Source organism: Oncorhynchus clarkii, chromosome 12 (assembly GCF_045791955.1).
Source record: "Oncorhynchus clarkii lewisi isolate Uvic-CL-2024 chromosome 12, UVic_Ocla_1.0, whole genome shotgun sequence".
Classification (NCBI taxonomy): domain Eukaryota; kingdom Metazoa; phylum Chordata; class Actinopteri; order Salmoniformes; family Salmonidae; genus Oncorhynchus; species Oncorhynchus clarkii.
In genome coordinates this window covers 87,687,309-87,705,443 of record NC_092158.1, presented here as the reverse complement: position 1 = coordinate 87,705,443, position 18,135 = coordinate 87,687,309, and the positions used below count along the sequence as shown (strand labels likewise).

Genomic DNA, 18,135 nt, shown 5'->3' with positions numbered 1-18,135 from the left:
GACATTTTCAGCTTCCAGTGATTGTGTACAGATCCTTGTGACATGGGGCTCTGCATTATCATGCAGAAACATGAGGTGATGGCGATGAATGAATGGCATGACAATAGGTCTCAGGATCTCGTCACGGCATCTCTGTGCATTCAAATTGCCATAGATAAAATGCAATTGTGTTTGTTGTCTGTAGCTTGTCTACTGCTTCATGTAATGTATTTTATCTATTGAAATATAGTTTTGATATATTTTTAAATGTAGTTTCATGGGGATTTATTATGTTAGGTACCTGATCAAGATTTGTTTATAATGGCATGACAATATTTTATCTGATTGACTCTTGATTTCCTAGTAACCACAGAACGTTCATGAGCTGATTGTCTACTAGAATGGATGGCTGACCGACTGCCTGGTTGGTTATTTTCGATAGCTGTTTCCTCGCAGAGGGGTTGGGAGGTGCTCCTTTTCATCCTGAAGTGCATGTTGAAGTTTTTACATCGTTATAAGGAACAATCATCTCAATCTGGAAGCTGTGTATGTGTGAACTGCAGAGTTAACATATTCAGGATTAACATGTCGATGTTGGCAGAGTCATACACCCTGAAGAAAGCACAGTGATGCCGAAACGTTGGTGATTTACCCAATAAATTACTGGGAGGGAGTTTATTTATGGAGTGTGCAACTCTTTATTTTTATAGTTTACAGTTTATTCGCCGTTAGTCAGCACCTCTACATAAAATCATTTTCTATGGGTGTACGCCAGCCCATGTTTTTTATTTGAGTGTCATACTCCTAAAAGAAACAAATGAAAGACATTGTACTGTAGCAAGCTAGCTATCTGCCTGGAATCGTTTAATCGTTCGTCAATTCATCAATATCAAGTGCTCTAGGACACTCGGAACAAGAGCGTTCATATTTCAGAGCAGAGCGTCCAGAGTGAATTTACGAACGCACCCCTAGTAAACTTGCTAGCTACTGTATTTCAGTGGATGTTGAACACATTTCTACCAACAAATGAACACAATTCCAGTGTTTTAAAGATGCACCCAAAACCAGATTCCTTTCATTTACAGTGTTAAATTACACTAGCATGTGAGAACAATATTTTTTTGTTTTAACAAATGTTTAATTTTGCCGTTATAATAAGGTTGGTAGCAACATCAAGGCTGTCGAAAGGAGAGAACCAAGGTGCAGCGTGGTGAGCGTAATTTTTATTTTAATTAAGAATAAACACTACCAAAACAATAAACACTACCAACAACAATAAACACTACTAAAAACAATAAACACTACCAACAACAATAAACACTACCAACAACAATAAACACTACCAACAACAATAAACACTACCAAAAACAAACCGTGAAGCTCAAAGGCCATGTGCCCTAAACAAAGTCAACTTCCCATAAACAAAGGTGGAAAAAAAGAGCTACCTAAGTATGGTTCCCAATCAGAGACAACGATAGACAGCTGTCCCTGATTGAGAACCATACCCGGCCAAAACCTAGAAAATCATAGAAACACAACATATAGAATGCCCACCCCAACTCACACCCTGACCAAACCAAAATAGAGACATAAAAAGGATCTCTTAAGGTCAGGGTGTGACATCAAGTCTACTACAAAATCCGCAATGGAATGCTCTCTCTATGGGTTGGCTAGCTAGCTAGCAAACGTAGCTACACACAATAATACGAAAGACACTATCAGCATGTGAAGTAGCTAGTTAGCTGTAAATTCCCCTAAACAAACTGCACTATAAATGTAGGAGTCTACAATCTCACCATGTTCAACTGGCAGAGTGGAGTTTGACACTCTCAATATACAGATATCCAGCAGATGGTCCACACGGTGCATTCTGGGTGATTCTGGGACTTGGAGTGCTCTCCTCCAAGGAGTGAATGGGAGTCGCTCAAAAACCAAACATTAGCATGAATTTCGTCAACAAGAAATTCAACAGTACAAATATTTTCCGAGATGTGAGATAATTAACTTGATATCTGTAATATTGTATAGCTTTGGAATCGTGATTTTACGCACCTTCGAGGACAATAGGGTCATCTCTCGACTCATACTCTGACTCTGAGAAGGGTTTGTGCGACGAATAGTTTAGCAACCAACGTTCCTCCATTCGATTCTCAATGAGATTCCTATCTGTTTTTTCTAATATCTCTGGCAACGGCACCATGCAATACACCCTTACCTGAAGAGGAAGACAAATAGGAGAAATGTGCTAGACCCTCTGTTAACTCTGGGATAGGGGGGACGCTTGCGTCCCACTTGGCCAATAGCCAGGGAAAATGCAGAGCGCCAAAATAAAATGATATAAAACTCTAACTTTCATTAAATCACACATGTCAGATTTCAAAAAGGCTTTTCGGCGAAAGCATAAGAAGCTATTATCTGATGATAGCACAACAGTAAACAAAGAGTAGCATATCAACCCTGCGACACAAAACGCAGAAATAAAATATAATTCATGCCTTACCTTACCTTTGACGAGGCACTCCAATATGTCCCATAAACATCACAAATGGTCCTTTTGTTCAATGAATTCCTTCCATATATATCCAAAATGTCAATTTATTTGGCGCTTTGATCCAGAAAAAAACAGCTTCCAATTTGCGCAACGTCACTACAAAATATCTCAAAAGTTACCTGTAAACATTTCAAACTACTTTTGTAATACAACTTTAGGTATTTTTATACGTTAATAATCGATCAAATTGAAGACGGGTCTATATGTTTTCAATACAGGAGGACAATAAACTCAAGCATGCTTTCTAGTCTTGCGCAACTCTCAAACAGTACACATAATGTTACACTGATTCAAGATGGCCGTACTTCTTCATTGCACAAAGGAATAACCTCAACCAATTTCCAAAGACTTTTGACATCCAGTGGAAGCGGTAGGAACTGCAAACAAGTGCCTTAAATCTAGTTCCCCAATGAAAACTCATTGAATAGACAGTGACCTCAAAAAAATAAATCTGAATGGTTAGTTCTCGGGGTTTTGCCTGCTACCTAAGTTCTGTTATACTCACAGACATGATTCAAACAGTTTTAGAAACGTCAACGTGTTTTCTATCCAAATCTACTAATAATATGCATATCTTATATTCTTGGCATGAGAAGCAGGAAGTTAAAATTGGGCACGCTATTTATCCAAAAGTGAAAATGCAGCCCCCTATCCCAAAGAGGTTTTAAGTTAAACATTTCTCAGGGTAATAAAATTGCAAAAATGTGATCAATGGCTCATTCGAAGACATCCTCCCGAGTTATGAACATCAGCCAGTATTGAAATCTGACATGAATGATAGAGGTTTTTGCGATCTAAAAGTCTTCCAGCGTAGTGAGGGCAACTTTGCTACATCATACCAGACGGATTTCTAACTGCTTGATCGCTAATAACTCAGATAAACATGAAATGACCTGGGAATCAATAGAACATCCCTAAGAGATGCACAAAAACAATATAACATTCAAAATGGGTGAACCTTTCCTTTAAATTATAGCCATGGAATAAAATGGATAACCAACTCAGGGCTCTATGTATTCTCCGTGGAAGGTCAGTTCCATCTATATCTGTAGTGACAGGAGGAAGGAGATATCCATCTATATCTAGTGACTGAAGGAAGGAGTTATCCATCTATATCTAGTGACAGCAGGAAGGAGTTATCCATCTATATCTGTAGTGACTGAAGGAAGGAGTTATCCATCTATATCTAGTGACTGAAGGAAGGAGTTATCCATCTATATCTAGTGACTGAAGGAAGGAGTTATCCATCTATATCTAGTGACAGAAGGAAGGAGTTATCCATCTATATCTAGTGACTGAAGGAAGGAGTTATCCATCTATATCTAGTGACTGAAGGAAGGAGTTATCCATCTATATCTAGTGACTGAAGGAAGGAGTTATCCATCTATATCTAGTGACTGAAGGAAGGAGTTATCCATCTATATCTAGTGACAGAAGGAAGGAGATATCCATCTATATCTGTAGTGACTGAAGGAAGGAGTTATCCTACGCACATACTTCCACACAAACAGTAGATATCCTACACACATACATACACACAAACAGTATATATCCTACACACATACATACACACAAACAGTATATATCCTACACACATACATACACACAAACAGTATATATCCTACACACATACTTCCACACAAACAGTATATATCCTACACACATGCATACACACAAACAGTATATATCCTACACACATACTTCCACACAAACAGTAGGTGAGTTTTATCCTTCTCCGTAGTTCTCACCACTGTGTATCACTACCCAGCAGACAGTTCCATTCCCCCGAGATTAGGGAAACCTTGAGAAGTACTCCCTATGCTATCATAGGTTCCTCAGAGGCCTAGCCAGGTCGGTCCAAACACAGTTTAACTGTTCTCGTTTTTTTTCTAAGGCACACACACACAACAAGTTCAAATCCTGAGCTATGCCTCGCTCAGACAGTCTGTGTTTTTCCACCATACAGAGGGATTGTTTAACCTAATTCCGACTAAAACTACACACATCAGATTATAATTTTATAATTCTAATCAATTTCATACAGTTACAAGGTTTCAGAGTGGAATTATGTTATCATTATCTTTCAACATATACATTATTCTATCACACACTCAGAGAGCAGAGTATACTGTTCCCAGCTGTCTGTCTATGAACAGAGTATACTGTTCCCAGCTGTCTGTCTATGGACAGAGTACACTGTTCCCAGTTGTCTGTCTATGAACAGAGTATACTGTTCCCAGCTGTCTGTCTATGGACAGAGTACACTGTTCCCAGCTGTCTGTCTATGGACAGAGTACACTGTTCCCAGCTGTCTGTCTATGGACAGAGTACACTGTTCCCAGCTGTCTGTCTATGGACAGAGTATACTGTTCCCAGTTGTCTATGAACAGAGTATACTGTTCCCAGCTGTCTGTCTATGGACAGAGTATACTGTTCCCAGCTGTCTGTCTATGGACAGAGTACACTGTTCCCAGCTGTCTGTCTATGAACAGAGTACACTGTTCCCAGCTGTCTGTCTATGGACAGAGTATACTGTTCCCAGTTGTCTGTCTATGGACAGAGTATACTGTTCCCAGCTGTCTGTCTATGAACAGTGACTTCTCCATGGATCATGCTGTCAATTTCAGTGGTGTTGGATCAATTACCTTTGACCCAAGATCAGTTACTAGTCAGAATGTATGATATTATTAGTGAAGGGAAGAATCTTCAAGATGTCATATATTATTTGTATTTTTTTGCAATGTGTAGTTTGTTGTAACAGTTTATTACAGAAATTACTCTTGTATCTCTGTAGTAGATTGTCTACTCTGTTAGAGGATCAGTATCTCTCCTTTATCTCTGTAGTGGATGGTCTACTCTGTTAGAGGATCAGTATCTCTCTCTCTCTCCTTTATCTCTGTAGTAGATGGTCTACTCTGTTAGAGGATCAGTATCTCTCCTTTATCTATGTAGTGGATGGTCTACTCTGTTAGAGGATCAGTATCTCTCTCTCTCCTTTATCTCTGTAGTGGATGATCTACTCTGTTAGAGGATCAGTATCTCTCTCTCTCCTTTATCTCTGTAGTGGATGATCTACTCTGTTAGAGGATCAGTATCTCCCTCTCTCCTTTATCTCTGTAGTGGATGGTCTACTCTGCCAGAGGTTCGGTATTAATATCTACAATATTTGAGAAATAGCCGTGAAGAATGACAATGTCTTTATGTTTTAATAATGTTCTTTCAGCTCTCTGCCAGAGGATCAGTCCAGTTGTGCAGTGTGTCACCAGGTGCAGAGGGATCTAGTCTCTATCACCTGTGGACACAGGTTCTGCAGACAGTGCATCACCAGATACTGGGAGAAACCTGCTCCTTCAGGAGACTATGACTGTCCTCAGTGTAGAAAGAAATCCAGAACACTTCCTGTGCACCTGAGTGAACCCAATGATGCAAGAGGCTCTGAAAATAGTAAGACCACTTGTTGACATGTGCTGAGTCAATACCTCAATATGATTTACAGTAGTTAACTACAATAATATGAGATAATATAAGTTACTGTTGTTGTGGAAGGCCCACTTTTCATCAAATAATATAAATGAATAAATATAATTGTATCAGACACAATTGCTGACAGTAAGTCTGGGGGCTTGATTCAATCCGTATCGCAGCAGATCAGCGTGGACATTTTAAATGTCATTTCCAATTCAGCTGACATGCATTTTCGCAAATCCGTATTGAACAAAGTCTTCGCGATCGCTGGAACATTGCCGTTAAATTTAACTCGAGCTGCCGATCATCCTCTGCACGGATTGAATCCAGCCCCCTTATTTACTGTAGTTGTGGAACGACCACTTTTCATCCTGTTAACAAATGTCTGATACACATCCTTTTACACTTCCCTTGTAGTGGATGACAGCCTACAGAGAGCTATAGTAAACCACAAAGACAGTCTGACAAGGAGGTATGAATGTGTGAAAGAAGGCATGGTAAAATCAGGGAATCAAACTCCCCTCAACAGGATTTACACAGAGCTCTACATCACAGAAGGAGAGAGTGAAGGGGTTAACAGTGAACATGAGTTGTGGCAGCTTGAGACAGCATCCAGGACACCACCCTCACATGACACAGCAATCCACTGCAATGACATCTTTAAACTCTTACCTGGCCAGGAGAGAAGCATCAGAACTGTGCTGACGAAGGGCATCGCTGGCATCGGAAAAACTGTCTCTGTGCAGAAGTTCATCCTAGACTGGGCTGAAGGGAAGGCAAATCAAGATGTGGATATCATATTTGTGCTTCCTTTTCGGGAGCTGAACGTGATCAAAGATATCCAGTACAGTCTGCTTGGACTTCTAAATTATTTCCACACAGAACTAGACATAGGCAATGCAAAGAAACTCACTGCCTGTAAATCTATGTTCATCTTGGATGGTTTGGATGAAAGCAGATTTCCATTGGATTTCCAGCACAACGAAATGGTGTCTGATGTCACACAGACATCGTCTGTTGATGTTCTGTTGACAAACCTGATCAAGGGGAATCTGCTTCCCTCTGCTCTCCTTTGGATAACTACTCGACCTGCAGCAGCCAATCAGATTTCTTCGGGGTGTGTTGACCAGGTGACAGAGGTACGAGGGTTTAATGACCTACAGAAGGAGGAGTACTTCAGGAAGAGATTCAGTGATGAGGACCTGGCCAGCAGAATCATCTCACACATAAAGACATCAAGGAGCCTCCACATCATGTGCCACATTCCAGTCTTCTGTTGGATTTCTGCAACAGTCCTTGAACACATGTTGAGTACAGACAAGAGCAGAGAGATGCCCACGACTCTGACTGAGATGTCCATACACTTCCTGCTCATTCAGACCAGCCTGAAGAACCAGAAGTATCATGGAAGAGATGAGATGGATCAAGAGGAGCTCATGGAGTCAGATAAGGACAATCTTCTGAAGCTGGGGAAGCTGGCGTTTGAACATCTGGAGAAGGGTAATCTCATGTTCTATGAAGAAGACCTGAAAGAGTGTGGCATTGATGTCAAAGAAGCCTCAGTGTACTCAGGATTGTGCACACAAATCTTTAAAGAGGAGTCTGTGTTCTTTCAGAGAGTGGTGTACTGCTTTGTTCATCTGAGCATTCAGGAGTTTCTCTCGGCTGTCTACATATACCATTGTTACACAACCAAGAACATGGATGCACTGAAGCCCTTCCTCAAGAGAAAGTCTAGAGCTGCGTCTGAAGAGCTAACCTTGCATGAGCTGCTGAAGAGTGCTGTGGATAAAGCCTTGGAGAGTAAGAATGGACACCTGGACCTTTTTGTCTGCTTCCTTCATGGCATGTCACTGGAGTCCAATCAGAAACTCCTACGAGGTCTGGTGACACAGACAGAAAGCAGTCCAGAGAGCGTCGAGAAAACGATCCGATCCCTTAAGGTGATGCAGAGGAAGAACATCTCCCCTGAGAGGTGCATCAATCTCTTTCACTGTCTGATAGAGATGAAAGACCAGTCAGTACAGGAGGAAATCCGTGAGTATTTGACGTCAGAGGACAGATCCAAAAACCTCTCCCTTGCTCACTGTTCAGCGCTGGCCTACACGCTGCAGATATCAGAGGTGGTTCTGGATGTGTTTGACCTGAAGGAATACAAGACGTCAGAGGAGGGTCGTAGGAGACTGCTCCCTGCTGTAAGAGGCTGCAGGAAAGCTCTGTAAGTATTCATGTAAATAAAGCACACCAAAATAAATTGTAGGAACAGCAGTATTTTCATTGGCTGACTGGCTCTGTAAGTACTCATGTGACCAAACTTTACTGTACGTAGGAACAACAGTATTTTCATCAGCTGAAAACTCTTAAACTATAATACAAACTGATCAGAAACAGTTGTAGCACTGAGCCATGTATGCACGGCGTACACATTACTCATCACGGCAAACAGTGTGAGCAGGGAAAGCTAAGCGTAACATTTTAATACAACCTGTCTGTCATTGTATTTACTCTGTTGGCAGACTCACTGGCTGTAAACTCACAGACACGTCCTGTGAAGTGTTGCTCTCAGTTCTCATCTCAAACCCCTCACACCTGAGAGAGCTGGATCTGAGCAACAATGACCTGAAGGATTCAGGAGTGAAGCTGCTCTCTGCTGGACTGGGGAATCCCAACTGTAAACTGGAGACTCTGAGGTCAGTGTTCCTGTAGTTGGTCAACAAGTGATAACTGTTCACCAGATCCACCTGTGTTTACCAGACACACATAGTCCACATCATATGTGTTTACCAGGCACATAGTCCACATCATATGTGTTTACCAGACACATAGTCCACATCATATGTGTTTACCAGGTACACATAGTCCACATCATGTGTTTACCAGGCACATAGTCCACATCATATGTGTTTACCAGACACATAGTCCACATCATATGTGTTTACCAGACACATAGTCCACATCATATGTGTTTACCAGACACATAGTCCACATCATATGTGTTTACCAGACACATAGTCCACATCATATGTGTTTACCAGACACACATAGTCCACATCATGTGTTTACCAGACACATAGTCCACATCATATGTGTTTACCAGACACATAGTCCACATCATATGTGTTTACCAGACACACATAGTCCACATCATATGTGTTTACCAGACCCATAGTCCACATCATATGTGTTTACCAGATACATAGTCCACATCATATGTGTTTACCAGTGTTTAACTGGAGACTCTGAGGTCAGGATTCCTGTATCACTCAATGAACACACATACTGGAGGCACACACACAGACACATGCGATGATTAAATTAGTAGTGTTTAGAAACATGTTATCTACTCACTTAGACAGAAGATGAATCCAGTCATCATCCACCATTCAGTTACTATTGGGCAAAACATAGCTCAAAAGACAAGCAAAACAAACGTTAAATGCAACCAATTAGTTTTCGACCAAATACTAAACTTTTGACTACTTTAATACACTTTAAGTGAATTGGTCAGAATACTTATGACGTGTGGGGACTAGATACATAAAGTGCTTTCATTTTGAAAACTGAAAAGAGATATGTTTGAAAATACCCTCAAATATAAGGTGACATTATATACTATCACCTCAAATCCAAAATGCTGGACTACAGAGACAAATTTTAAAATGTTAACTGCACTGTCAATATATATATGGTGTGGACTGTATACTCAATACAATCTAAATCTGATACCTCACTGTCTAAATAGATATGGTGTGGACTGTATACTCAATACAATCTAAATCTGATACCTCACTGTCTAAATAGATATGGTGTGGACTGTATACTCAATACAATCTAAATCTGATACCTCACTGTCTAAATAGATATGGTGTGGACTGTATACTCAATACAATCTAAATCTGATACCTCACTGTCTAAATAGATATGGTGTGGACTGTATACTCAATACAATCTAAATCGGATACCTCACTGTCTAAATAGATATGGTGTGGACTGTATACTCAATACAATCTAAATCTGATGCCTCACTGTCTAAATAGATATGATGTGGACTGTATACTCAGTACAATCTAAATCTGATACCTCACTGTCTAAATAGATATGGTGTGGACTGTATACTCAATACAATCTAAATCTGATACCTCACTGTCTAAATAGATATGGTGTGGACTGTATATGTGGACTGTATACTCAATACAATCTAAATCTGATACTTCACTGTCTAAATAGATATGGTGTGGACTGTATACTCAATACAATCTAAATCTGATACTTCACTGTCTAAATAGATATGGTGTGGACTGTATACTCAATACAATCTAAATCTGATACTTCACTGTCTAAATAGATATGGTGTGGACTGTATATGTGGACTGTATACTCAATACAATCTAAATCTGATACTTCACTGTCTAAATAGATATGGTGTGGACTGTATACTCAATACAATCTAAATCTGATACTTCACTGTCTAAATAGATATGGTGTGGACTGTATATGTGGACTGTATACTCAATACAATCTAAATCTGATACTTCACTGTCTAAATAGATATGGTGTGGACTGTATACTCAATACAATCTAAATCTGATACCTCACTGTCTAAATAGATATGGTGTGGACTGTATACTCAATACAATCTAAATCTGATACCTCACTGTCTAAATAGATATGGTGTGGACTGTATACTCAATACAATCTAAATCTGATACCTCACTGTCTAAATAGATATGGTGTGGACTGTATACTCAATACAATCTAAATCTGATACCTCACTGTCTAAATAGATATGGTGTGGACTGTATACTCAATACAATCTAAATCTGATTCCTCACTGTCTAAATAGATATGGTGTGGACTGTATACTCAATACAATCTAAATCTGATACCTCACTGTCTAAATAGATATGGTGTGAACTGTATACTCAATACAATCTAAATCTGATACTTCACTGTCTAAATAGATATGGTGTGGACTGTATATGTGGACTGTATACTCAATACAATCTAAATCTGATACTTCACTGTCTAAATAGATATGGTGTGGACTGTATACTCAATACAATCTAAATCTGATACCTCACTGTCTAAATAGATATGGTATGGACTGTATACTCAATACAATCTAAATCTGATACCTCACTGTCTAAATAGATATGGTGTGGACTGTATACTCAATACAATCTAAATCTGATACCTCACTGTCTAAATAGATATGGTGTGGACTGTATACTCAATACAATCTAAATCTGATACCTCACTGTCTAAATAGATATGGTGTGAACTGTATACTCAATACAATCTAAATCTGATACCTCACTGTCTAAATAGATATGGTGAGGACTGTATACTCAATACAATCTAAATCTGATACTTCACTGTCTAAATAGATATGGTGTGGACTGTATACTCAATACAATCTAAATCTGACACCTCACTGTCTAAATAGATATGGTGTGGACTGTATACTCAATACAATCTAAATCTGATACCTCACTGTCTAAATAGATATGGTGTGGACTGAATACTCAATACAATCTAAATCTGATACCTCACTGTCTAAATAGATATGGTGTGGACTGTATACTCAATACAATCTAAATCTGATACTTCACTGTCTAAATAGATATGGTGTGGACTGTATACTCAATACAATCTAAATCTGATACCTCACTGTCTAAATAGATATGGTGTGGACTGTATACTCAATACAATATAAATCTGATACTTCACTGTCTAAATAGATATGGTGTGGACTGTATACTCAATACAATCTAAATCTGATACCTCACTGTCTAAATAGATATGTTGTGGACTGTATACTCAATACAATCTAAATCTGATACCTCACTGTCTAAATAGATATGGTGTGGACTGTATACTCAATACAATCTAAATCTGATACCTCACTGTCTAAATAGATATGGTGTGGACTGTATACTCAATACAATCTAAATCTGATACCTCACTGTCTAAATAGATATGGTGTGGACTGTATACTCAATACAATATAAATCTGATACTTCACTGTCTAAATATATATGGTGTGGACTGAATACTCAATACAATCTAAATCTGATACCTCACTGTCTAAATAGATATGGTGTGGACTGTATACTCAATACAATCTAAATCTGATTCCTCACTGTCTGTCTTTTGACTGATACTGCTTTTAAACTGTTCTGGTCAGTCTACTCAAATATTTGTACATTATATTTTTCTCTACGAGCAATACTTTAATAATTTGTCATTTCTAATCATGATACATTAATTTAGAAATAAATATGGAATGTTTCAGGACACTGATATATCTGAATATGTTGAAAAAAATATACTGCCACTATTTTCACCACCAAAGAATAGCAGTGTGGTTTTAATATGATTTGACTCTTTGCAGGCTGTCAGGCTGTCTAGTCACAGAGGAAGGCTGTGCTTCTCTGGTCTCAGCTCTGAGGTCAAACCCCTCACACCTGAGAGAGCTGGACCTGAGCTACAATCACCCAGGAGACTCAGGAGTCAGACTGCTCTCTGCTGGCCTGGAGGATTCACACTGCAGACTGGAGAAACTCAAGTATGTAGAGGGTTTATGTCAATGTTCATATAAGACATATTTGAGTTATCAGGCTAGTTAAAACAAACATTCTTACCACCACTTGGACAAAGTTATGCTGTGTGTGAGTGCTCTGTGTATCCCTCAATGACTGTCTGTTCTTCTGCTTACCGCTGCAGTGTGGATCATGGTGGAGAGTACACAATGAAACCTGGCCTTAGAAAATGTGAGTGTTGACTGCTGTGAAGAATATGACTAAGAATAAGTCTTAATTCAACTTAAGTCAAAGTCAAAGACCACCATCATTACTTACTTGGTCATATTAAATATCAGCTGTAGTTCTACAGAAGCAGAAATCAGGGACACCAAAGTTTAGAAAGAGTTGCTTTGACTATGTGTATGGCGTGTTACGCTAGAAATGTGTGTGTGTTCATGAATATGTGTGTGTGTGTGATTAATGGGAATAAGTGTATTGTATTTTACTATACAGTATAACATATGATCATTCAACAAGTCTCAAGTTACCTTAACTTCTCCTTTTGATACCTAGAAACATCTACATTAAATGAATGGTGAAACGTGAGTTAACATTCTAATGTGAATGATGATGATTTCTAATATTGTGTCTGGTGTCATCCATCAGATGCCTGTGATCTCACACTGGACCCAAACACAGTAAACAGACTCCTCTCTCTGTCTGAGGAGAACAGAAAGGTGACATGGAGGACAGAGGAGCAGCCGTATCCTGATCACCCAGAGAGATTTGATGGCTGGAAGCAGGTGCTCTGTAGAGAGGGTCTGACTGGGCGCTGTTACTGGGAGGTAGAGTGGAGTGGGAGACGGTCTGGAATAGGAGTGACATATAAAGGAATCAGCAGGAGAGGGGGTAAGGACTGTGTGATTGGATTAAATGACAAGTCCTGGAGTCTGTTCTGTTCTGACAACAGGTACTATGCCTGGCACAATGATAATCCCACTACCATAGACATCTCCTCCTCCAGCTCCCACAGAGTAGGAGTGTATCTGGACTGGCCAGCCGGCACTCTGTCCTTCTACAGAGTCTCCTCTGACACACTGACCCACCTGCACACATTCTACACCACATTCACTGAGCCCCTCTATCCAGGGTTTAGGGTTTGTTATGACTCCTCAGTGACCATGTAAATAATAACCATGGTAACTCTGACACACACTGGAGATTTCCCAGTACTTTTCCAGTACATGTGTAATGCATCTCAGAGTGGTAAGTGTCGTGGAAATACTGAATCAAATATTTCTCAGATACCGGAGCGTGTGAATTGAAATAGACTTTATTACAAAAAAGTAACAAAGGCGAGCAATTCCATGGAAGAACTGCCTTCTCGTCACAGACGAGCTTTATAGGTTTCCATTTTCAGATAACACACATGGTCACTCCCCTCTATGTAGATGATTAACACCCCTTGGTCTCTTGCCACCATTCTCTTTCTTTCTCAATTCTTGCTTGTTTACAGATTCTGTTGGTGGTGTATCCATAGAAATGATACAAGACATAATACAGACACACACAATGCAGGTCTAATGATACTCATAGGATTACATAATGGCGTTCCCTAAGCCTGTAATGGCACAGACATATACAATTATATACAATTACATGCCTTAATACTAGTCACAGGACCAGGTAAGGACTTCCCTCAGGCCTATAACGGACACACATTACATGGCTTCTCTTTAACACAGCCTTGTACACTCCCATGGATTCTGCTTACGTTCTGTTTTTACATGTCTAGTGAATAACTCCATGTTGATCCAGCTCTGTTCATTCACCTCAGCCTTTATTCTGCTTACACATGTCTATTAATTAACCCTATGTTGATTCTGCTCACTACTTCTGGGAGAACAGTCTAGATACTGGAAAATCCCCATGATCATGAATTGTTTTCCTACATAAGCAGAATCAATATAGTAATCTAAAACCGATGAATGTACAGAGACATTCATTACCAACCCACCTGTGGAGGTGTACCCTGTCCCTGGAGCTCCAGGACAATACACCAACAACAAAACCATGTAATGCTAAAGGAGGATCTTTGGACTGTCCATTTGGACATCCTGAAAGCCTATGCAGGAGTAGCTCCAGGGGGAGGATGGGCTTGTCGTTCCTATCAAGAACAACAACAATTGTTAGAGACTGAAATAGATGGTAGAACAGACAGAACCAGACAAGACAAGACCGAACCAGACCAGATTTGACCAGACCAGACCGAACCAGACCAGGACCGGACCAGACCGAACCAGACCAGAACAGACCAGAACAGACCAGACCGAACCAGACCGAACAAGACCAGACCCGAACCAGAACTAGACCAGAACGAACCAGAACTAGACCAGAACGAGACCGAACCGAACCAGACCGAACCAGATTTGACCAGACCAGGACCGGACCAGACCGAACCAGACCAGACCGAACCGAACCAGACCAGACCAGACTGAACCGAACCAGACCGAACCAGACCAGACCGAACCAGACCGAACCAGACCAGGACCGGACCAGACCGAACCAGACCAGGACCAGACCAGAACCAGAACAGACCGAACCAGACCAGACCGAACCAGACCAGAACGAACCAGACCAGAACGAACCAGACCGAACCAGACCAAACCAGACCAGACCGAACCAGACCAGGACCAGACCAGACCAGGACCGGAACAGACAAGACAAGACAAGACAAGACAAGACAAGACAAGACAAGACAAGACCCAGACTGAACCAGGTTTGACCAGACTGAACCAGGTTTGACCAGACTGAACCAGGTTTGACCAGACCCGGACCAGACCAGACCAGACAAGACCAGGACCGGACCGAACCAGACCGGACCGAACCAGACCAGAACAGACCGAACCGAACCAGACCGGACCCGAACCAGAACAGACCGAACCAGACCGGACCAGAACCAGACCAGAACAGGACCAGACCAGGACCGGAACAGACAAGACAAGACAAGACAAGACAAGACAAGACAAGACAAGACTGAACCAGACAAGACTGAACCAGACCAGACTGAACCAGACCAGACTGAACCAGACCAGACCGAACCAGACCCAACCAGACAGACCCAACCAGACCAGACCGAACCAGACCAGACCCGAACCAGCCGAACCAGACCAGACCGAACTAGACCAGACCAGACCAGACCAGACCGAACCAGACCAGACCAGACCCGAACCAGACCGAAAAAGACCAGACCAGACCAGACCCGAACCAGACCGAACCAGACCGGACCAGACCAGGACCAGACTAGACCGAACCAGACCGAACCAGACCGGACCAGACCGAACCGGACCAGACCGAACCAGACAGAGCCAGACCAGAACAGACCGAACCAGACCGAACCAGACCAGAACAGACAGAACCAGACAAGACAAGACCGAACCAGACCAGATTTGACCAGACCAGACCGAACCAGACCAGGACCGGACCAGACCGAACCAGACCAGAACAGACCAGAACAGACCAGACCGAACCAGACCGAACAAGACCAGACCCGAACCAGAACTAGACCAGAACGAACCAGAACTAGACCAGAACGAGACCGAACCGAACCAGACCGAACCAGATTTGACCAGACCAGGACCGGACCAGACCGAACCAGACCAGACCGAACCGAACCAGACCAGACCAGACTGAACCGAACCAGACCGAACCAGACCAGACCGAACCAGACCGAACCAGACCAGGACCGGACCAGACCGAACCAGACCAGGACCAGACCAGAACCAGAACAGACCGAACCAGACCAGACCGAACCAGACCAGAACGAACCAGACCAGAACGAACCAGACCGAACCAGACCAAACCAGACCGAACCAGACCAGGACCAGACCAGACCAGGACCGGAACAGACAAGACAAGACAAGACAAGACAAGACAAGACAAGACAAGACAAGACCCAGACTGAACCAGGTTTGACCAGACTGAACCAGGTTTGACCAGACTGAACCAGGTTTGACCAGACCCGGACCAGACCAGACCAGACAAGACCAGGACCGGACCGAACCAGACCGGACCGAACCAGACCAGAACAGACCGAACCGAACCAGACCGGACCCGAACCAGAACAGACCGAACCAGACCGGACCAGAACCAGACCAGAACAGGACCAGACCAGGACCGGAACAGACAAGACAAGACAAGACAAGACAAGACAAGACAAGACAAGACTGAACCAGACAAGACTGAACCAGACCAGACTGAACCAGACCAGACTGAACCAGACCAGACCGAACCAGACCCAACCAGACAGACCCAACCAGACCAGACCGAACCAGACCAGACCCGAACCAGCCGAACCAGACCAGACCGAACTAGACCAGACCAGACCAGACCAGACCGAACCAGACCAGACCAGACCCGAACCAGACCGAAAAAGACCAGACCAGACCAGACCCGAACCAGACCGAACCAGACCGGACCAGACCAGGACCAGACTAGACCGAACCAGACCGAACCAGACCGGACCAGACCGAACCGGACCAGACCGAACCAGACAGAGCCAGACCAGAACAGACCGAACCAGACCGAACCAGACCAGAACAGACAGAACCAGACAAGACAAGACCGAACCAGACCAGATTTGACCAGACCAGACCGAACCAGACCAGGACCGGACCAGACCGAACCAGACCAGAACAGACCAGAACAGACCAGACCGAACCAGACCGAACAAGACCAGACCCGAACCAGAACTAGACCAGAACGAACCAGAACTAGACCAGAACGAGACCGAACCGAACCAGACCGAACCAGATTTGACCAGACCAGGACCGGACCAGACCGAACCAGACCAGACCGAACCGAACCAGACCAGACCAGACTGAACCGAACCAGACCGAACCAGACCAGACCGAACCAGACCGAACCAGACCAGGACCGGACCAGACCGAACCAGACCAGGACCAGACCAGAACCAGAACAGACCGAACCAGACCAGACCGAACCAGACCAGAACGAACCAGACCAGAACGAACCAGACCGAACCAGACCAAACCAGACCAGACCGAACCAGACCAGGACCAGACCAGACCAGGACCGGAACAGACAAGACAAGACAAGACAAGACAAGACAAGACAAGACAAGACAAGACAAGACAAGACAAGACAAGACAAGACAAGACAAGACAAGACAACTCCCTCCCTCCCTCCCTCCCTCCCTCGACGAGGTTTGACTAGACAGACCAGGACCGGACCAGACCGAACCAGGTTTGACCAGACTGAACCAGGTTTGACCAGACTGAACCAGGTTTGACCAGACTGAACCAGGTTTGACCAGACTGAACCAGGTTTGACCAGACCCGGACCAGACCAGACCAGACAAGACCAGGACCGGACCGAACCAGACCGGACCGAACCAGACCAGAACAGACCGAACCGAACCAGACCGGACCCGAACCAGAACAGACCGAACCAGACCGGACCAGAACCAGACCAGAACAGGACCAGACCAGGACCGGAACAGACAAGACAAGACAAGACAAGACAAGACAAGACAAGACAAGACTGAACCAGACAAGACTGAACCAGACCAGACTGAACCAGACCAGACTGAACCAG

General features: G+C 42.7%; 1 protein-coding gene across 1 annotated transcript in view; it reads left to right on the top strand.

The window, feature by feature from the left end:
• Positions 1 to 14,723, top strand: part of LOC139421584 (NLR family CARD domain-containing protein 3-like) — a 72,893-nt gene extending 58,170 nt beyond the window's left edge. Inside the window, exons 7-12 of the mRNA XM_071172627.1 lie at positions 5,754 to 5,974; positions 6,413 to 8,213; positions 8,512 to 8,685; positions 12,390 to 12,563; positions 12,722 to 12,768; positions 13,186 to 14,723. Coding sequence (XP_071028728.1) covers positions 5,754 to 5,974; positions 6,413 to 8,213; positions 8,512 to 8,685; positions 12,390 to 12,563; positions 12,722 to 12,768; positions 13,186 to 13,706 — 2,938 coding nt within the window. The 3' untranslated portion in view covers positions 13,707 to 14,723. The remainder of the gene's footprint in view (positions 1 to 5,753; positions 5,975 to 6,412; positions 8,214 to 8,511; positions 8,686 to 12,389; positions 12,564 to 12,721; positions 12,769 to 13,185) is intronic.
• The last annotated feature ends 3,412 nt before the right edge of the window (positions 14,724 to 18,135 follow it).